Source organism: Apodemus sylvaticus, chromosome 16, assembly GCF_947179515.1.
Source record: "Apodemus sylvaticus chromosome 16, mApoSyl1.1, whole genome shotgun sequence".
Lineage (NCBI taxonomy): Eukaryota > Metazoa > Chordata > Mammalia > Rodentia > Muridae > Apodemus > Apodemus sylvaticus.
In genome coordinates, this window is record NC_067487.1 from 38,402,306 (window position 1) to 38,423,699 (window position 21,394).

At 41.5% G+C, this 21,394-nt stretch overlaps 1 protein-coding gene across 1 annotated transcript in view; it reads right to left on the minus strand.

The window, feature by feature from the left end:
• Mroh2b (maestro heat like repeat family member 2B) overlaps positions 1–21,394 on the minus strand; it is a 64,723-nt gene that overhangs the window by 6,619 nt on the left and 36,710 nt on the right. The window contains exons 22-37 of the mRNA XM_052159680.1: positions 17,258–17,284; positions 16,411–16,530; positions 16,165–16,244; positions 13,046–13,181; positions 12,860–12,955; positions 12,557–12,646; positions 12,108–12,228; positions 8,935–9,032; positions 6,999–7,151; positions 5,286–5,443; positions 4,665–4,791; positions 3,969–4,156; positions 2,028–2,168; positions 1,329–1,443; positions 589–735; positions 177–359 (exon numbers count right to left, since the gene is read on the minus strand). Coding sequence (XP_052015640.1) covers positions 177–359; positions 589–735; positions 1,329–1,443; positions 2,028–2,168; positions 3,969–4,156; positions 4,665–4,791; positions 5,286–5,443; positions 6,999–7,151; positions 8,935–9,032; positions 12,108–12,228; positions 12,557–12,646; positions 12,860–12,955; positions 13,046–13,181; positions 16,165–16,244; positions 16,411–16,530; positions 17,258–17,284 — 1,980 coding nt within the window. The remainder of the gene's footprint in view (positions 1–176; positions 360–588; positions 736–1,328; positions 1,444–2,027; positions 2,169–3,968; positions 4,157–4,664; positions 4,792–5,285; positions 5,444–6,998; positions 7,152–8,934; positions 9,033–12,107; positions 12,229–12,556; positions 12,647–12,859; positions 12,956–13,045; positions 13,182–16,164; positions 16,245–16,410; positions 16,531–17,257; positions 17,285–21,394) is intronic.

Consider the following 21,394-nt stretch of genomic DNA (forward strand, 5'->3'; position numbering starts at 1 on the left):
AGAGGGATCAGGTAGAGGGACATAGGGAGTCAGCAGCCTGCATGGGAACCGTTTGCGGAGGCTCTCCGGAGTGGACACAGAGTGCTGGTGGGACACCCACCGTCTTCTCCAAGCACTACGCTGGCCGCTCACTCACTTCTTCCAGGGAACAGAGACTCCCAAATAGGCTCACTTACGTCTTCAAAGAAGGTTCTTGTTTGCAGCACTATTTCCTTGAAGTAGAAGCTGATGTCTCTGTCTGTGAGCAGTCCCAGGATCTTTTTCAGAGCTTTCAAGCTTTCACAGACGACTTCGGTGCGAGCCAGGTGGTACAGGCCTCTGATGATACATTCTAACATTATCTGCTTATGCTTCCTTACCTGCAAAGAAACAAGGTCTCTTGACAGATAAAATGATTCTGTGTGTCTCTTGAAGAGGGTGGGAACTCCCGGGTGTCAATGACGGCTAAAATTGGGCTATGAGCACATGTATTTTAACCCTAAAGCTGTTAATTAACTCTGTTTCTATGAAGCTACCAGATGGGTGTAGCTAGATTATTACCTTGAAACTCTACTTAAACAAGTCCTTTCCCCCAAGAATGCCTCTTACCTTGTGAGGAGCCCCGCTTGCTGTATTGCCTAGTCCCCGGATGGCCATTTGCCTCAGAATGGCGTTGGAATCCCGGGCATTCTGATCCATGAAAATCAGTACATCTCGAAGATTTCCATGCTTCCAAAGGATTGGCTCCTTCATGAGCTGAAACCAACAAACTCTCCCCTTTATTTAAGGGAGTCCCTTCGTTTCAGGGGGATGGCTAAAGGCATCTTAGCTACAGTTAAAGATGGCTTCTTACTGCTGTGGAGTGGAGGAAAACAGCCCTTGCAAGTGAACCAGCAAATCTTGTAGTGGCGGAGCTCCGGATGTGAGCTACCCACAGGTCAAGATAAAGAAGACCAGACTATCTAGGTAGGAGGATTTACTCAAGAAGCAGCAAAGACAGAAGTTATGCATCCCATTTCTTCCCAAGGTTGGCTAGCCTTATGCCAGGGGAAGGGCTAATGACCTGCTGATTTTGCATTTTGCCCCCCCCCTCCTCACATTTATTATTGTCCCTTCTCTGACCTGGAAGTTTGGTTTTCACAGAAGAGGCAGGAGACGGTTGTGAGAAGGATTTTCTTTCTCTTTCACCAGGCTGCTTTGAGCCCCTTCGAAATGGGTCCCCTCACCACTAAAACTCCCTTTAAAGGGCCCCTTCTATAGCTCCACGTCTCACTAAGCGACATGTCCTACGTGAGCAATGTAGTAGCAGGGGGACTAGTGAGCAGGCTCTGCTGAGTGTTTTTCCTTGCCTCAGAGAAGAATGCCATGCCTGTTATCCGGTAGTTCTCAGAGGAGGAGGTGAGAGACGAGAGTAGGTGTCCCATGATATCCAGTATGACACCATGTTGCCAGACCGCCATGCTCCTGGAAAACACACATGTTAAAAGGGACTTAATTGAACTTCTTAACCTGTGGGTTGCAACGCCTTTGGCAAACCCCTGTCTCGGAAAATATCTACATTACGATTTGCAACAGTATCAAAATTATAGTTATGAAGATGCGACAAAAAAATAATTTTACGGGTGGGAGGGTCCACACAGCACGAGGAGCTGTGTTCAAGGGTGGCCGCAGGCAGTAGGGGGGTTGAGAACCGCGCTGGAATAAGCCGTAGCGCATTTGCAGGATTTTCAAGCCAATACTTAACCTCTGAACAGAAATATTAGATGAAAGCCAGCCAAGCCTTACCTTTTAAGACGACCCATCCAAAAAGTAGCAAATTTAATTTAGTTTATTTAAATTAGTTCACTTGAATCATTTTTGTTTGTTTGTTTGTTTGTTTTCCTTTGTGAGAAGCGGTAAGTTTGGAGCCCAAACTGCCACACGGCTCCCTCTTTCCCAAGGGGAATCTTTTTCCCGTTGTGTTGGCTTGATTGCTAGCGGTGGCTGTACTGCATCTTCACTCTGCTCTTTACGCTCTTTGGCATCCGTCCCGGATCACCCGCACATACCTGGCCAGTGCACAGACGCCTATGTGATGGGTATCGGGATTGCTCAGGAGGGTCCACAAATTGTCGCCTTCATCCGATTCTTTCGCAAGGCCTTCTTTCATGGCTTGGGCTTGCAGGCATTTCAGAGTTGCAGTTGAGAGTCTAGAAGAGACAACGGAAGCCATAGAAGTAAACAAACCCTCCATGAGAAGTTGTGAATTCTCAAGGTGACTCTCCCTAAGCCTTGTAAGCCTCTCCCAACTGTAGGATGTTGTGCAAGACAAACAAAAGACAGCCCCATCCTCACAGTTCAGTCTTGGGGGTCAAAGGAGACAAAAGGCATGCGAGGCAATAGATAATGACATGAAGCCTCGACAACTGCCCATAGGGAAAAACAAATGATTAAAACACTCCTATAGCTGGGCTGTGGTGGCGCACGCCTGTAATCCCAGCACTCTGGGAGGCAGAGGCAGGCGGATTTCTGAGTTGGAGGCCAGCCTGGTCTACAGAGTGAGTTCCAGGACAGCCAGGGCTTTATAGAGAAACCCTGTCTCAAAAAAACCAAAGCCAAAAACCAAAAAAGAAAACAAACAAACAAACAAACAAACAAAAAACCAAAAAAACCAAACCAAACAAAAACAAACAAAAAACAAAAACAAACAAACCTCCTGTAAATGGAAACTGAAAAATAGTCTAGTTTACTGGATCTTTGAACTGTGCACCCATGAGTTGCTAGGATGTGGCTGCTATTGTCTGTGCATGCACACAGGCATGTTTGCACTCAGGTACGGCCCTTTATGCTGCTGCCAGTTTGGTGAAGTGCCATGCACTGCAGCACACATGCAGTCTAAATGCCGTTTAAAATGCCTTTTAAAAGGTTGCATTATGATTTGACGTTGGAATGAGAGGCTGTGCAGAAGGTCAGGGAAACAATGACATGATGGAAGGTAAGAATCTGTACCCACAATTCTCATTCAACTCAATTCATTCGCATTCAAATTCAATTCTTTATATTCAAATTATTCACACTCAATTTATATATATTCAAATTCAATACAATTTATATTCTCGATGAGCACAAAACATTTCAAAATATAGGAAATATAAGTCAGTCAGTATTGGCCCACACATGGCTTTAACCCCATCGCTCAGGGGGCAGAGGCATGTGCATTTCTGAGTTCGAGGCCAGCGTGGTCTAGATAGACAGTAAGTTCCAGGACAGCCAGAGCTACACAAAAAAATCCCGTCTCAAAAAACAAAAATAATGAATTTCATGTTTTTTTTTTAAATGGATTTTTGGTTTTATTTTGTCTACTTTTTCTTTTGGTCTTATTTTTGTTTTCATTTTCATTTTTGGTCAGTGTGTATGTGTGTGTGTGTGTGTGTGTGTGTGTGTGTGTGTGTATGTGTGTGTGTGTGTATCTGTGTGTGTGTGTGTGTGTCTGTAGGTTGAGAGGGTCTGGGAGGAGTTGGAGGAAGAAAATCATGGTAAAAATGTCTTAAAAAATTTTAAATAAAATGATTTTTAAATGAAAGAAAAGAAAGCACTGATCTATGGTTTAATGGAAGGTTTTACTTTATAGGGATGAATATTGCTGTTTTCAGTTGCTAAAGCCTTAGATTAGATGGAATATAGTTTTCTTTTTCTGTAGCCTTCCATATCACAGATTTCCAGCTTTCCTAGAAAGATCCCCACAAGGGTAACCATTTGCCTTTTAAGGAAGAAAGCATAGCCCTTGCTTCTAATGTGACCATGCTAGGCAGACACCTTGGATATTGCCTCAGGAAAACCAACCACCGGCCTGGCGTCATGGTTAAAGGATGCCAAAGCCTCGCCTGTTCCATCCGGCTTCCTTCGGTTCGGGTGTGATACCAGGGCAGGAGGCACAGACTGTGAGTTGCACAGCTCCCCTTTGGGAGTATGAGACCAGAACCGTCATCTTTCCCTGAGGGGCCGCTTACCTGCAGGGGTCTGGGAACTGCTGCCTTTCGCCGAGCTGCATTACACGTCGCCGTTGACTAAGGGTAGAAGCTGGCATTTTCTGGCCCAGGGAGCAGCTGACCAGCTTCAGGAGGAGGGTGAACAGCTCTGGATACAAGTGAGTGATACGCACCCCTGTTAAGATCACTTCATACATAGCACAGGCCACCTGAGGGAAGAAAGGACCTCTCCATCAAGTCAAGCACTTTCCCTTCTTCCAAGGCCATTTTTTTTCCCACTAGGTTGCTACAGACTTTCTCTCAGGGACTATTTTCTAATCTAAGCATGTCCATGGTAAAACACACACACAAAAGGGACCATAAACTGGTCTCTAAACTAGTGTCGTGACTTAGGGTAGACACACTGCAGAGTGTGACATGTTTTCCAGCAGAGGGGATTTTCAACAACAAACAAAACGAAATTACCAACCATGATCCTGTGGCTATATTGAAGACGACTCTTTGGAAATGTATTTTCTTGGGGGCTGGTGAGAAGTTTGCTTCCAAAAATGACCAGCCACAGACAACACTGCTGCCACACTTGTTCAATATGAACTAGACCATAGTTAAAGTTAGGTGTTTTAGAAATGTGGTTAATGCTACCTTACCTGGGAGCAGGTGGGAGCAGGCCACAGAGGTGATAGGAGACAGAGGCAAGAGATCAAACGTTCAACTCACCGAGATGGCGTCTGTCCCGGCTATATCATCCTCTAACCGGCCTTCCAGTTTCCTTATCAGGGCTCTCATGAGTTTGCTGCTGGAGGCTGGGTTTTCAGCCAGTGCTTTCCACAATGTCTTTGTGTCCCTAGGGTGACAAGCCGGGAAGTCGACAGGTAAGGGACAATTGACCGGATGGTGAGCTTTCTTCTATCGGACTTACTTTATGACCACATTATGATGGTAATCACACATGCAAAGGCAGATAGACATGTCAAGAGGCAGTTACGATGGTTTGGTTAGCAGCCCAGCATCTTAGGCCTGGAGAGGCATGTAAGTGTCCAAGCAGATGGAAACCTCTCACACTGGTACATTCTACACAACCAGAAAGAGTAGGAATACTCCCTTTCAGTATTTACTTATTATAAACGTGATGCATTTATTTATATTTTAAGAGGAGAGCTCTTTCGCATTCAATAAAATACTTGGAAAACTATCACTTGTGGTTCAAACATCAATTTTAAAATTGTTGTTCAGGTGAGATGTTTTCAACCTTTGCCATCTTTCAAACAATGCATCCTTCCCGGTGCCTTGTTAGATGGTCTTTTTTGGGGGAAGGGGCCAGATACAGTAAGACTCTACCTGTCAAAGGGCAGAGGCTTCTGTAGCAGGTTGTTAACAACAGCGTCCATGTGAAAGCTGGCAATCTGGGAGATGGCTTCTAGCATAAACTGAAAACTTTCCTCCTTCTGTCTGAGCACAGGCATGTGATGGTAAATGGTGCTTAGGATCTCCAGAAGCTAAGAAAAAAAACCATTAAGTGGCCCCTCTCTCTCTCTTCTCCCTCTCTCTCCCTCTCCCTTTCCCTCCCTCCCTCCCTCCCTCCCCCTCTCTCCACGAATGGCAAGAAAGAATGGCACACTGCGGTGGGTGATTGATAAATTGCCAATAACATTAAAGGCGGTGACTGGTTTTTCCTAACAACTCATTTCTCAGTCAGTATTGCTGGTGAACTGGGTATCCGTTGTGAACACTAGAGAAAGGGAACACCGTGTTGGGCTACACGGAAGAGATGAAGCCAGCTCCAGAGGGCGAGGAAGGCAGTCAGTTTTCTGAATTTGGATGCTGACCAGCGACAGTGTGGAATACCTTTATCTACATTCAGATTTTCAATATGGATAAGGCCATGTAACTATGCAATGATTCTTTGGCTCCACTAGAAGTTTCCTTTTCTTGTTTTGTATAGATATTTAAATTAAATTTAATTATTAGAATATTGTTTTTATCATAAGTGTAACATTTTCTTCATCATTCAAAAAGTATTACAGGTATCCCTTACAATGATTATCTCAAAGTCCCAGTTCAATGCTAATTGGGGACAGTTCAATTCCCTTTTCAAAATCTTTACCACATTCTGTGAACCAATCACCTTATGCCAATCACACACAAACACACAACTATCCTGTATTTATCAACCATTATTTTCTCACATTTAGCCTCACGCCCAACATATAGTTTGCCAAGTTTTTAAAAAGAAACTTACTATAAAGTAAGTAGGCAGGACTACTTTCTAATAACCTTACTCAGTGCTGTGTAGTTGAGAATTGTGACAAAGGGGTATGGGATAAGAACCGCATTCCTTCTGAGATGCTCCCACTCCATTTTGTTTTCTTGTGTGCTTCTTAATCTTGGAGTAGTGCGTGTTCTGTCTTTGACTTGAGGAGTCAGGATGATAGAGTGTTCCCATTTGGAGCACTTAACAGAGATTCCTGCATTTAACTTCTGCACTTTCTGCCTAAGTTCCCAGCTGTGACACAGGACAGAGCTCTTTCCCCAACTCTCTGTCAACCTCCTTACAAGATAACACACTCTTATGGGGTGTGAAAGAGCAATAGTGAATTGAATGGAGACCCTCCCAGGGCTTGGTGGCCATCTTAGAAGCATGCACCTACCTGTTCTCAGCCCCACGAATCTACTAATCTAATTTCCCAAGGCTAGAGCTGTTTTCCTTTTTCCAGACAGAGTAGGGACCATTTTGAGTGTGTGTGTGTGTGTGTGTGTGTGTGTGTGTGTGTGTATGTTTGTTTGTGAAGTTCATAATGATGGCCTTGAACTTCTGAATCTTCTGCCTTCATCCCCCAACTGCTATTGTGTTTTGAAAGTTGGTGTAATCAGAGATTTAGCCAGGCCATTCAACCTTGTTAACATAAAGGTTGTAACTCTGCTGAGGCCCCTAAAGCTCCTGCTTGCTTCCTATTAGACTCTAATAATTGAGAAGGAACAGAATGGAAATCCGTCTTGGCGTTTCAGAGGTGCTACAGTCTTGCTCTGTGACAGGGCTGGTTGTCAGTTTACCTGATCTTCCAGCAAAGCGCCATGCTCCTTCAGGGCAGCTAACATCCATATGCCACAAGCTCTTGTGCACATGGGGTTGAGAGTTTCCAGGCCATCCAGGATTTCCTCCAAGAATGCCTGAATTTCTTCATTGGGGATGAATTTGCAGACAATCTGAGGATACAGCCAAACATGCATTATCACATACCTTACCCTACATACCTAAACCTGTGGCTGGGGTATGTTTTAGGGTAACAGAAAACCACTGTGCTTTCCAAATGGTTAGCATATGACTGAAGTCACTGAAGCCACAGAGACCAGAGAAAATAAGACCTCATCTGACTTCTTGTCTCTAAGTAAACTCTACCTGGGGTGGCCTCTTTTGTCATTTTATGTTTATTGGCTCTCAAGCCTGCTGTGGCAATTTCTTCTCCAAATCCAAGGTTATAGCATATTGCAGAATGGAAAGCAGTGGAATGAATATACATACATACATACATACATACATATATATATATATATTAACACACACACATATATAATCTTCACATACATTTTATATATTATAGAAATGTTTCAAGTTCATGAGAAGTTGTCACATATACTGCGAGCCATGATGAATAACCAAGTGACTGGCAGTAAATCCATTCTTCATTATTAAGATCAGTAAATAAGGTCAAGGAAATAAAAATGGCAGTTTTGGTCTCTAGGTATGAGAAGTTCAGAATGTTTGATTGATAGCAGTGTGTGGATGTGAATGTCTATGTCTGAATATAAAGCTAATGACTGAGGGTAGGCAGCCAGGTGGAGGTTGGCAGGTTAAATGAGCACCTAGGGACATCATCTTGGGCTTTTAACTCTTTTGAGTTGGCTGTACTTTATTAACACCAGACCATGCCCACACACAACCGTCTCCCCTCGGTGCTAAGTGCTCTAACGATGTTTCGTTGAGAAGATAATGAACTGTTCTTTTTGTCTTTTTTCCATGAATAGTTGCTCATGAAGGTCAGGCTGCGAGTTGTCCACTTCCAAGAGAAACTGTTCGGGCTTCTGTGATAGGCCACTAGCTGACATCTCTTCCCCATCCTCGTCAGCTTCTCCTCTCTGCTGACACTGCCACCTTGACCCCAATTCTCTCCCCTAACAGCTGGATTCTTGGGGTTCCCTTCAAATCGTCTTTGGTAATTTTGCTCTTACTTTCCCTCACCCCCTCACTCTCCCGATAGCAACTCCTGACCTCTCAGATCTTAGACCCACCATGATAAATGCACCCTGTCAGGATGCTTCCCTCTACCCTGTGGACATGCTGTCACACCCTGCTGACTTTACTGGAGCCTCTTTCCCTCCAGATGCTCACCTCTAACCTATTCATTACCCCCTTACTTGATTTCCTTGTGTTCAATTATTATTACTTGATGTTTTATTTCTTTTCTCAGACTTCCTTGACTGGGATGCAATGTAACTTTGGTTTCTTATTTATTAGTGCCTAGAGTTGGTCTTGACATATGCTGTGTGTTCAGGAGACAGTAAGTGAATGAAGACAGGATTGAATAAAAGGTAGAATTGATCAATCAGTCCTCACAGTAACTAAGCAATAAGTTGTAACCTTTCATAGTCTGAAGAAGATGAAAGTGCTTTAGGCAGTGTATAGAGGGTGCATTTGATTGGCTGGAAAACACCTTCACTGTCCATTTTACTCCAGGGCCTTCACTTTCGGAGGCCGATTGCTTCAGAATGTTTCCCATATGGCCTCGTTAATCACAGCAGAGGGCTTGGAACATGTCCTCAAAGTCAGTAAGTAAGCTTAGTAATGGGCAGAACAGAAGGTCTCTCTGAAAGACTCCTTTGGACATCTAAATCACTGCCTTGCTGTTCTCATGACGGGGAGGCCACAGCTTACTCATTTGGAAATTAAGCCGGTAATATGTTTACAGGGCTAGTCTTTCCCAGTCATTACCTTAGCTATTTTAGAGGATATCTTGATCTGGAGCTGTTCATCCTCAGAGTCCAGCCCTTCCTGCAAACCTTGTAGTCTGTCCACCTCCTGGCAAATGCCTGTAGTTAGTGAAGGGAGAAAGACAGGGTTTCAAAAAAATCCCAATGGAGTTGAAAAGTCTGGCGCTGTCTTTTGATGTGACAGTAATTTAACTCTCGGATGCTTTTTTTTTTTTTTTTTTTTTTTTTTTTTGGCTAAACATTAGAAAAGTCTGCCTGATGGGCTGGTGACCATAAAAAAAAGTTTCTACAGGTAGCTCTACGCTAAATACTCTGCACCCAGTGATCTCAATTTCCACCCATAGAGGTTATCTGAGGTTTGTTCTCTGCTCCTGTTTCTGTTTTTTGCAAGTGAAGCAGCGCTGGCAGAGAGGTGTGAAGTCATTTGCCTGAGGTCACACAGTTAACTAAAGATAGGGCTGCCTGATTTGAACCCATGTTTGTCTGCCGCCAATTAGTAACTGCTATTTCTACTATTCTTTTTGAAGTTTCATTCTGTGGTCAATTACCTTGAGAAAAATTAAAAGGAAACAATTTTAATATAACATTCATCAGTAGCTGCATAATTCATTATTGGTAAGACTTTATTAATAGGTCTGAACAGTAATGACTTCTTGTCATGTGAGCGTGCATTAACTGTAGAACTAAACTTTGGGCCATTTTTTTTTTTTGGAGGCAGCCTAGCCCAGTGGAACAGACATGGACTTAGAATCAGCTGTAGCACAGCCAGGGTGGTACACACCCTTAATCCCATCATCCAAGAATCAGAGGCATATGGAACACCAAGAACTAGAGGCCAGTCTGATCTACAAAGTGAATGAATTACAAGCCAGGTAAGGCTACAATGTGGAGAGACCCCATTCATTTTTTTTTTTAATTTTGTTTCCTTTCCTTTCCTATTTTTACTAAAAAAGCAAATAATCAAATATACTTAGCCATAAATCCCTACTTTATTACTTTTAGTGGTGTAAGTACTGTTCTATTTCTCAATATCTAATTTCCTGTCTTAAAATGTATTGAGTATTTATGGGTACTTAAGTGTCACACAAGGTACTTGTACCTGGCTTATGTTTAATACTACACATACTTTTCCCTGTCTCTGTGTTGCTTATTTGATCAACCAAAGCAAAATGGTGATGATGTAATTAATTACTAATGATAGGGCTGTCTGAATTTGAACCTGTGCCTGTCTGACGTGACTGTCTAGATAGCTGGCTTGCTTCCTATCTTTTCCTTTCCTTTTGTGTGTGTATCTGTGTGTGTATGAGTGTGTGTTTGTGTGTCTGTGAGTGTGTCTATGTGTGTGTGTGTATCTGTGAGTGTGTGTCTATGTGTGTTATGAGGTGTCTGTGTGAGTATGAGGTATGTATATCTGTGAGTGTGTGTATGTCTGTGTCTGTGGGTATATGAGTGTCTGTGTGTCTATGTCTGTGTGTGTATGAGTGTGTCTGTGAATGTCTGTCTATGTTATGAGGTGTCTATGTGTGTATGGGTGTGTGTATCTGTGTCTGTGTGTATGTGTATCTGAGTGTGTGTCTGCCTCAGTGTGTTATGAGGTGTCTGTGTGTGTATAAGTGTGTCTATGAGTGTGTGTATCTGTGTGTGTATCTGTGTGCATGAGTGTGTGTCTGCCTCTGTGTGTTATGAGGTGTCTGTGTGTGTGAGTGTGCGTGTCTATGAGTGTCTGTGTGTATCTGTGTCTCTTGTGTGTATGAGGTGTCTGTGTGCCTATGAGTATGTGTGTATCTGTGAGTGTGTGTCTGTGTGTGTATGAGTGTGTCTGTGTGTGTGTGTGTACACCACAGTGCCGGGTGTTCTCCTCTCACACTCACCGCTTTCTTCCTCTTTCTGGACCCAGAGCTGGACATGAGACCTCCAGAGACCCTCCTGTCTCGTCTCTGTGCACTGCTGGGGTTCAGGTTATGTGACCGTGCGCAGCTTTTGATGTGGGTATTGGGGATTTGAACTCGGGTTCTCATTCTTGTGCAGTAAGTGCTCTTACCCCCTGAGCCAGTTCCCAGGCCCTCCATGCAGTACCCAAGGCTACACTTGATCTCTGTGGTGCTGTTTCCTACAGTGAAGAGCTGCTGCTGGTGATGCATTCGCTCAGTTAACCTTAACTAGAGGTCACAGTTGAGAACAAAGTTTTAAACTCTTTTAAAAAGAATTCTTATTCTTTTTTTTTATGTTCATGGTTGTTTTTCCTGCATGATGTCAGTATGCCTGGTTCCATGGACACCAGAAGCCGACACTGGATCCTCTGGAACTGGGAGTTACAGATGGTTTTGCACTATCACATGAATGCTGGGAATTGAACCGAGGTCATCTGGAAGAGCATCGAATGCTCTTAACTGCAGAGCCCCAAATTCTTCTTTTAAAGTACAGACAGTTATTCACACATAACTGAAACACTAAGGGTGGGAAACTCCTTGTCTCCAATCTGGAAACAAGACATCCACAGAATGCTCTCTTAGGGAATTCTGAAAAAGTTATGCAGCATCTTAGTAATTGTGTAATTTTCTCTTGGAGCAAAATATGAGTGATGTAGAGATACTGCTAATATGTTCAACTTCTCTGTGATTTAAACCAGAGACATTCAAAACATTTTGACCTACTTTAAGAAATCATTCCAAAAAAAAAAAAAAAAAAAGGTCTCTCAGGAAACCAACCAAACAAGATGTAAAAAAACTAGGTAGAACTACATCATAGCATCATAGCTGGACGAGATAAGCCAGGAGGAGGAAAAGGGTTCCAAGTTGGGGGGGGGGCATGGGAGAAGTGGAGGGAGGGGCAACTGGAGTAAAGACATAATGTAGAAGAGGTAAAAAAACAACATGGAAGCTGCTTATCTGTATTCAAAAAGGAAATCATTGTAATGCTTTAAAAATTATTTTTTAATTTTTTTTAAAAGCTGGGTGTGGCGAGATACATCTTTAATTCCAGCCCTCAGCAGGTAGAGGCAGGTAAGTAGATCTCTGTGAGTCCCAGGTCAGATTGGTTTAAGTAGTAAGTTCCAGGCCAGCCAGAGCAGCACAGGGGAAAAAAATAATCCCAGTGGGGCGCTGTACACCTTTAGTCCCAGCACTTGGGAGGCAGAGGCAGATGGGTCTTGTTTGTTCTCTGCCTTTCTCTCACCTTTTGCACAGAGCAGACCGATGGTGGAGCTGGTTGCCGCCTGACGGATGGTGGCCAGGGTGTCACAGGAGTGCGGAGCCAGGAGGCCTAGGAGTGACCCGATTCTGAAGTTCTGTGGCGCCTGGAGAATAAAGGAGACACCCGTGTGAGGGGGTGGCTTAATGGTACAACAGGGTGGGTAATACGTCCATTTTTTCCCCCTCTGCAGGCTCTTAGGATGAAATTCAATCGGGAACACCTAAAAAGGTACCTGATTTCTTATGGACCGTGGAAGACTGAGCGAGCATTTGCGCAAAGTAGCTGCAGCGCTTGCTCGGCTCTGGAAATGCGGGCCACCACCTATGGCTTTGCTGTACCCTTTCTCCTGAGACCTGAGAGCTACTAGACAAGAGTCTCAGACGTCCCCACGGCCCACTAGCAATGCCCTCTCTGCTTAAGGGAGCACTTGCCTCAACGTCTTTCGTTAGGATTTGAGAGGTGACGTGGAACGCTCTTTCTCTCTCCCACTCTTTCTGGGAAACAAGCCACATCCGGAGAAGCTGTTGGGCAGAGATGGAATGTCTTTGCTTAGTATTCTTCATTTGCATTTGATATTTTTTTCTTCCCTTCTCCCTCAATTTCCACCTTTCTCGGCTTCTTCTATAATGGGTGGGGTAAATGGATCATGCTGGGTGGGTGGGGCTCGTCACTGTGTCTAACCTGCAGACGGGTCGGGGAGTTGGGCAGCCAGTGTGAGTGGTGCCCCCACTCACGTTAAACATTTCTTCACAGTTCTGTGCGTCAGTGTCATCCCATATCATGGACCTCAGGAGTTTCCCTAGAGCATCTATAGACCGGTCGTAGAGAAACTGAAATCAAGTGTGACTGTTAGTCTCAGGCTGCAGTGGAAAATATCCCCACGGGAGCTTTTGCTTTCCTCTCAGGCCCCGGTCACGTACGTTAATGCGTTCCTTGTCCTTGTCCGTTTCGCCCTGATTTTTAAGTTTTTCCAGAGGTGGAAGGGGCAGCAGCCTCCGAATGTTCTCTTCAAGAATATTCAGGTGGTCGTTTAGGGAGAGCGGAGGTTTCAGTTTGCTGAAATGAGAACCACATGGAGCAAAGGGCAGAATTACAAACAGACCAGTCAGGAGAGTGCCGAAGATCTGTCTAGAGAAAGCCGAGCAGGTGACAAATAGGTCACACTTTCTGAAATATGTTTGAGATATTGAGAGAAGTGACGATAGTAAGACAGATAAAGGGGATCAATTGCTCTTTGGGCTATTGGTAAGATGTTAAGCACTATTAAAGCTCTGTTAATATCTGTTAAAATCACTATTGATAAGATCTGTGGGCATTTCCAGTAAAATGTAAAGGGCATTTCCGGTTTAAGAAGAAGCAAAGATTCCCTTCTTCCTCCCACCTCCCTCCTCCGTTCCCAGCATCCAAACATTTACTATTAAACATCACAACAAAACTTGACATGTCTTGGGAAAAAAAAAAACAAATGTTAGTTCGACATAAGAAGCCCATTCATTAAAATTTGGAAAAATGTCAATCAGGACAACAAGGCACACGTCAGAGCTTCCACCCTAGGAACATAAATTAGAGATGAAGATGATGTTAGAAGAATGCCGCCAGCAAGGTGCTCAGAGAGGAGTGTGAATCGTACTGAGCCGAGAGGACTACCGTTCTCTCACTGTCATTGTCCGACTATTCTCTTAAAATCAACAAGCTAGTGTAAAACTCGTGTGCAATGAACTGCATCTACCCGAGGTCTTCACTTCAATAGCTTTTGATGTTGTAGACACAAATGGAAGCAGTGTGGTGACCGACACAACATTTCTAGCATCCCCCGATTTTCTCTCTGCCAGTTTCCAGGTTATCTCTTTCTCCCGCTTTTTTTTCTCCCATACAATCAATAGCCTTTTGTGTATGATTAGAGAATAGTCTAATTCTATACAAACTGGGTGTTGCCATTGGCCACTGCAGTTGTTACTGTGAATTGAGATGTCATGGAAGTGTAGCACATACTGAATTTTAAGAATTTTGAATGAGAGACAATATGGATTAAAAAAGACTGGACACATGACGAAATGATAATGTACTGGACATATAGGGTAGACTAAAACAAAACATGCAAAACACGCTATTAGGCATTCTTCTTCTTGGTCCTGATCCTGGAAAGGATTGATCTAGCATTGGAGGGGAATATAAGGACAGAGAAAAAAAGAAGGGAGGTGATTGGAGAATGGATGGAGAGAAGGAGGTTTATGGGACATATGGGGAGGGGGGTTCTGGGAAAGGGGAAATCATTTGGTATGTAAACAAAGAATATAGAAAATAAAAATATATAAAAAAAGAATTCTTCTTCTTTTTTAGAGCTGGGTAACCTAACTCAAGGCTTTGCCCATGCTCTATAAGCACTCTATCAGTGTATTCAATGTACTAATTCTACCCAGCTCTTACTAATGTGAAAACTTGTTGCAAAGTTGCAGTAATCAAAATAGTGCATGGACTCCTAGGACAGAATAGAGAGCCTAGAAATAAACCCTCAAATGATATAATGACTGATCTTTGATGAAGATGCCAAGACCATTCAGCGTGGGGTAATAAGGATGATGTTTTATTTTCTTCAGATACGTTTACTGTGTGCATTTTAGAAGCATACTACATGACATATCAATTATATTATTTATTTATACTTATACAATATCATAATTGTACGATATTATATATATATCTACCATAGAGAAACAAATTAACTTATATAAAGGTCATATAGCCTCCTCCCTTCCCACTGTGGGAGGATCAGCTATAATTTACTCATGCAGCTGAAATCTTGAATTAGCACGCCATTTGGAAGCACAGCTGCTAATGCTACACATTGTCTTCAGATTTATTCATTGTACCGAATACTACTCTATATTCTTTGATTGACATTTTCTTATTCTCCTTGGCCCTGCATTTAGTAACCATTGTTTAATTGTCCATTTCTTTTCTATTGAACTTTTAATTTATATTTTCCATATAAGGAAGAACCAATAGCAATTTTTCTTTCCATGCCTGGATTAGTTTATTTGGTATAATGTTTTCTGGGTGGACGTATTCTAATTTTAAGGCCAAGTAATATTCTACTGTGTATATGCTCCCTACAATCGTTTATATCCTGGTGTATTTATGGATGCTTAGGTTGCTTTCTTACTATCGCTTTTATGAGAGACCCCCCCCCCCAATGAACACTGGCATTAGATGTTTCACACGATGTTTCATGTTCCTTGGGTATCTACCCACAATATGGATTGCAAGGTTGCATGGTAATTCTGTTTTCAATTTCTGTCAAAACTTCCATACTGTTTCCCACAATGTACCAACATCCATGCCCAAAGTCATTGTACAGGATTCTCCATCACCCCCACCCCCACCAACACATGTTTTTTTTGAGCTAACAGAGATCTAACAGGCTTTGATTTTCATTTCCTTGATGACTACAGATCTTAAGTATCTTTATATATAAACTGTCATGCAAATTAATAAATAAAATGTCATTGTTGATGGCTCGATAATAATGTGGGAATTCATAACAGGAAGTGAGAAGAATCAGCATAAAAGGTCTCATGCAAGCAGGATCTCAGGTCTGTGAAGAAAGTGAGGACCAGAGATAAGGGTGCAAGTGATGTTGACAAATACATCAACAAGGGCAGTATCGGTGAGCTTTCTTATTTTTAACTTTACTCTACAAATTTTAACAGCCAGGGATATAATTCCTTAGCCACAGTGGGGAATATGACTCTAAAAAAACGTGCACAGGTGCTGAGGTGGGCTGAGACAGATAGATTAGTGTTCTGGTGAGCAGAGAAAGGGTCCCATGGGCTAGTCAGTCTATCAGGAACTGTGAAGTCCAGGATCAGTGAGAGATGTGGTATAAAAATGGGCTGGAGAACAACTAAGGAAGACCCTCCATGTCCACCTCTGGCACATGCACATACATAGGCATGTGTGCACATAACACACACACACACACACACACACACACACACACACACATACTTGCACTAAGAACAACAAAGGTGTCTTCTACCTTAGGTATCTGATGGCAATTAGGACTTTCCACCGAATAGGACTGGCCAAGGTATTCAGGGGTTCATCCTTTATCAAGTCCTGTAACACATACACAGGCAATGAGGCAAAATATTTCAAAAAGGCTTGGGTCTTTGCCTTGCATCAGAAGGATGCGAGACATGTGTTTCCATGATGGCGGTGATGAACGCCATTGCTTTTGCATGGAACACTTGGGGACCCCATTTCTTCCTTCTTGGGCACGAACCAGCATGAAACCGATCAACATCTCCTTGTAGGTGAACTGGAACTTCTGGTCCTCAGCATCTTGGACAGCGATGCCAACCTCAGTGATGCTTCTGGTGAAACTCATTTGCAGATCCATGTCCTGAAGCAAATGAGCCCCAGTAAAAGTCAAGGTCTTAGGCACCAGGCCTGGGTCTACAAACATGTGACCCACGGGTGACATATTTGCTCCCTTATCCATCTCCACTCTTCACCTAGGGTCTGAACGGCAGGAAAGTTAGGATATGAAGGTCAATCTCTTCCCACATACACTGGAGTTTCTCTAGAGTGGTGCTGTTCAAACTTTTTTTTTCTAACCATAAACCACAGAAGGAAATAACATAATTAAGACTTACTTGCACAAACAAAATCTAAGCGATACTGAAATAAATATCTAATAATTCTATTGTTATGTGCATCATATTGTTTATCCTTTAGTTTTCCTGTTTATGACTTACTAACTTGATGTCATGGCCCGCTTGAGGTGTGTGGAGGAGGGTATTCCCGACCTGCAGTTTGAAAGTGCTGCAACGGTTTCTACTTCTAAACTATCTGGAGCCTTAATATAGATTTTTGTTCTTAGATTAGACTTAGGGGGTGTGGTTTCAGATTGGGTTAGTGAGTTGCATGTTCAGATCTTCTCAAAAGAAGCAGATCAAGAGGTTATCTACACTAGACATGCTTCCCAGGGACAAGTGTACTCAATGCATTTCTTTCTGTCTTGTCTGTATCTGTTTGTCTGTCTGTGTCTGCCTGCCTATCTATCTATCTATCTATCTATCTATCTATCTATCTATCTATCTATCTATCATCTATCTGTCATCTCCTACCTTATTTATGACAGACACGCCCAGAACCTGCAAAATTAAAGACAAAAGCAGACACGGAGTTAGCAACAATCATAGACACTTCCAATCCCCAAAGACACAGCTCTTACGCTGAGGCACAGCCTCAAGGGGAGTCTTGTCTCACTGGTAGGCACAATAGGAGCAGCAACAGCAAGAAGGGTGAAGATGGGTTTCTCAAGCTCAAAAGGCTCTACATTTGGCAGGAGGACAGGCAATAAGGTTCCTGGAATAAATCATGGGCAAAGCTATAAAATGGAAAGCCACAGTGTGGCTGATGGTAGAACTGGACTAACAGTCAGATCTATGGTCAAACTTGTGCTGGGAAGTCTGACTCTGTTGGTGGGACTGGTGCATTCGTGATACCTTTAGAACGAGGCAGTTTCTGTTGCTTTTTTTTTTCTTCAGAGATTGGAAAGGTGTGCAGCTGACCCAAGCTCTGACAGAATATGCAGGGTCCTCACATGCACACAGCAACCAGTGAGCTCATTAACAGTGTGCTGGGAGCCTTGCTGTCTGAATCTTGTGTTGCAACTGTCCACTGGCCTTGAGACAGCTGTCCCTCCATCATCTCATAACTAACGTTAATACTGAATTCAGGCAAAAAGATACCCACACAAACATAAAAATGACATCAAAAATAACAGGAAGCAATAATCACTATTCCCTAATATCTCTGAACAACAATGGACTCAACTCCCCAATAAAAAGACATAGACTAATGAAATATTTCTCATGTAAATCTTCAACTTTTTCAGAAAATGTTTGTAATTCACCTTTTAATTAATTTAGTAATTTTTTAAATCTCTACCGAAACTTTGTAATTTTATGAGGTCCCATTTGTAAATTCTTGATCTTAAAGCATAAGCTATTGGTGATCTGTTCAGGAACTTTTCCCCTGTGCCCAAAGTTTCTGTAAGGCAAAGGACACCGTTAAAAGGACAAAACGGCAACCATCAAATTGGGAAAGGATATTCACCAACCCCACATCTGGTAGAGGGCTAATATCCAATATATACAAAGAACTCAAGAAGTTAGACCCCAGGGAACCAAATAACCCTATTAAAAATGGGGTACAGATCTTAACAAAGACCCCAGGGAACTAAATAACCCTATTAAAAATGGGGTACAGATCTAAACAAAGAATTTTCACCTGAAGAAATTCGGATGGCCAAGAGGCACCTTAAGAAGTGCTCAACATCATTAGTGATTAGGGAAATGCAGATCAAAACAACCCTGAGATTTCACCTTACACCAGTCAGAATGGCTAAGGTCAAAAACTCAGGAGACAGCAGGTGTTGGCGAGGATGTGGAGAAAGAGGAACACTCCTCCACTGCTGGTGGGGCTATAAGATGGTACAACCACTGTGGAAATCAGTCTGGAGGTTCCTCAGAAAACTGGACATGAGACTTCCAGAGGACCCTGCTATACCTCTCCTGGGCATATACCCAAAGGATTCCCAGGCATGCAATAAAGACACATGCTCCATTATGTTCATAGCATCCTTATTTATAATAGCCAGAAGCTGGAAAGAACCCAGATGCCCCTCAAAGGAGGAATGGATACAGAAAATGTGGTATATTTACACAATGGAATACTACTCAGTAATTAGAAACAATGAATTCACAAAATTTTTAGGCAAATGGTTTGATCTGGAAAATTCATCCTAAGTGAGGTAACCCAATCACAAAAGAATACACATGGAATGCAATCTCTGATAAGTGGATATTAATTAGCCCAGAAGCCCTGAATACCCAAGGCACAAATTGCATAACAAATGACTCCCATGTAGAAGTATAGAGAGGGTCCTGATCCTGGTAAGGATTGATCTAGCATGGGAAGGGAATATAAGGACAGAGAAAAAGGAGGGAGGTGATTGGAGAAGGGATGGAGAGAAGAAGGTTTATGGGACATATGGGGAGGGGGGATCCGGGAAAGGGGAAATCATTTGGAATGTAAACAAAGAATATAGAAAATAAAAATATTAAAAAAAATCTCTACCATTTTATCTGCATTATTTTTCATGATCTTCAATTTTAATATGTCTTTTTATATACTTCTTTTTTTAACAGAAATGTTTTCAATGTAAATATTTGATTTTATCACAAATGTTTCTAATTCCTTTTTCAATTTAGAGCTTTTATATCTACCATTTTTTAATGTAAAAATTTTCATGAAATAGTCAATTTCAACGTGTTTGTCTTGAATTTTACCAGAAATATTTTCCATGTAAATTTTCAAGTTTATCAGAAAATATTTATAATCGCACGTTCAATCAACTTAGGAATACTTTTATACCTATCATTATTATAGCTATATAAAATTTTCCATGATAATCTTCAATTCTAACATATTTTTTCTACATTTTCTATAATTTTATCAGAAATATTTACCATGTAAATCTTCAATTCTATTATAAAATGTTTTTATCTCATATTTCAATTAATTTAGCAATGTTTTACATGTCTACCACTTTACTTTTTAATTTTCCATGAAAATTGTCAATTTTAATGTGTTTATCTGAAATATTTTCCATGTAAATCTTTAATTTTATCATAAAGTGTTTTTACTTCCCTTTATTTCCCTTTTCAAAAGATAAAAAAAATAAAAAAAATACTGAATTCAGGTGTTTCAAGGTACAATGTAATTTAAAAAATGTATTCTCTAATGTTAATTACTTTTATTTTGTGTTTTACTTTTTATTATTTATTTACTTGAGAAATGGTCTTGTTATGTACCCCAGGGTGATCTCAATTTCTCCTTTCTTCTATTTTTTCCTCTAGCATAGAAAGAAATGGGTTTTATTGTGATATTTTGATGTTTTAATGTATGTAAATCATCATACTTCTAACTTCCTTCCCCGCTGCCTCCCCCAAGCCTTCTCTTTGCCGCTAACTCGTTCTCCTTTTTGCTTTTGTGATACACATAATTCCATTACTTGTTGCTGAGCACTCTTCATCCTGCCTTTAAACATAGGCTCCTTTTTATTACAATTCCCTTTTACTTTTATGACTATATGTATCCAAATAAACTCAAACACATTTATTATGCTAGAAAATGCAACATTTGTTTTTCAGGCTTATTTTGCTTAACGATAATTTCTAATTTCATCCCTTTCCCCTAAAAATGTAGCAATTTCATTTTTTGTTTCTGTTGAACAAAATTCCATTGCATACATACATCACATTTCCCTTTCGTCTGTTGATGGACATGTGTAGTGTTTCCACATTTTGTTATTATGAATAGAGCTGCAATAAACACGAATGCAGAGATATCTGGGCTACACTTAAGAGTCTTTTTAGTATATACTCAGGGACTCTAGAGCTGGGTCATATGGTAGTTCCAATTTTAGTTTTCTAAGGAACCTATGTATTATTTTTTCCATAGTAGCTATACCAGGAGACAGGTCCACCAGAAGTTCCTACGATTTTCTCTTTCCCTACATCCTTATCATTTGCTGTTACTGGTTTTCTTGACAAGAACCATTTGGTGTGGGAGTGAGATAGAATTTTAAAGTGGTTTAAACATGACTGTTTTCCCTGTGACTGAGAAGATGAAAAATATTTGTTGGCTATTTGTGTGAGAACTGCCTATTCAATTAATCAGCCAATGTATTGATTTGATGGCTTGTAAGATTAGTATTTGACTTTTGGATGCTCTGTAGAGTCTATCTACTAACTCTGTATCATATGTATAGTTGGCAAACAATTTGGACTATTTTGTGGGCTGTTCCCCATGCAGATGATGGCTTCCTTTTCTGTGCCAAAGTTGCACAAATTCACAAAAATCCCACTGTCAGTTCCTGGGTTTATTTCCTGTACTTTGTAAAGTCTCTGCCTCTCTCTACAACTTCAAAATTTGTTGAATTACTCCTTAAGAAGTCCCATAGATTCATGTCATATATTAAAGTCTTTGATTTTGAAATATTTTGTGTGTGTGTGCAGGGTAAGAGATTTAGATTTATTTCCATTTTTTACATCCATTTTTTATAAAACATCCAGTTTTATAAGCACTGTTTATGGAAGAGAGTTTCCCCTTCCCAATTACTGCTTTTGACATATTTATCAAAGACCCAATGACTGTGGCTATGAGAGCTTTCCTCCAGTCTCCTTTCTTTTCCA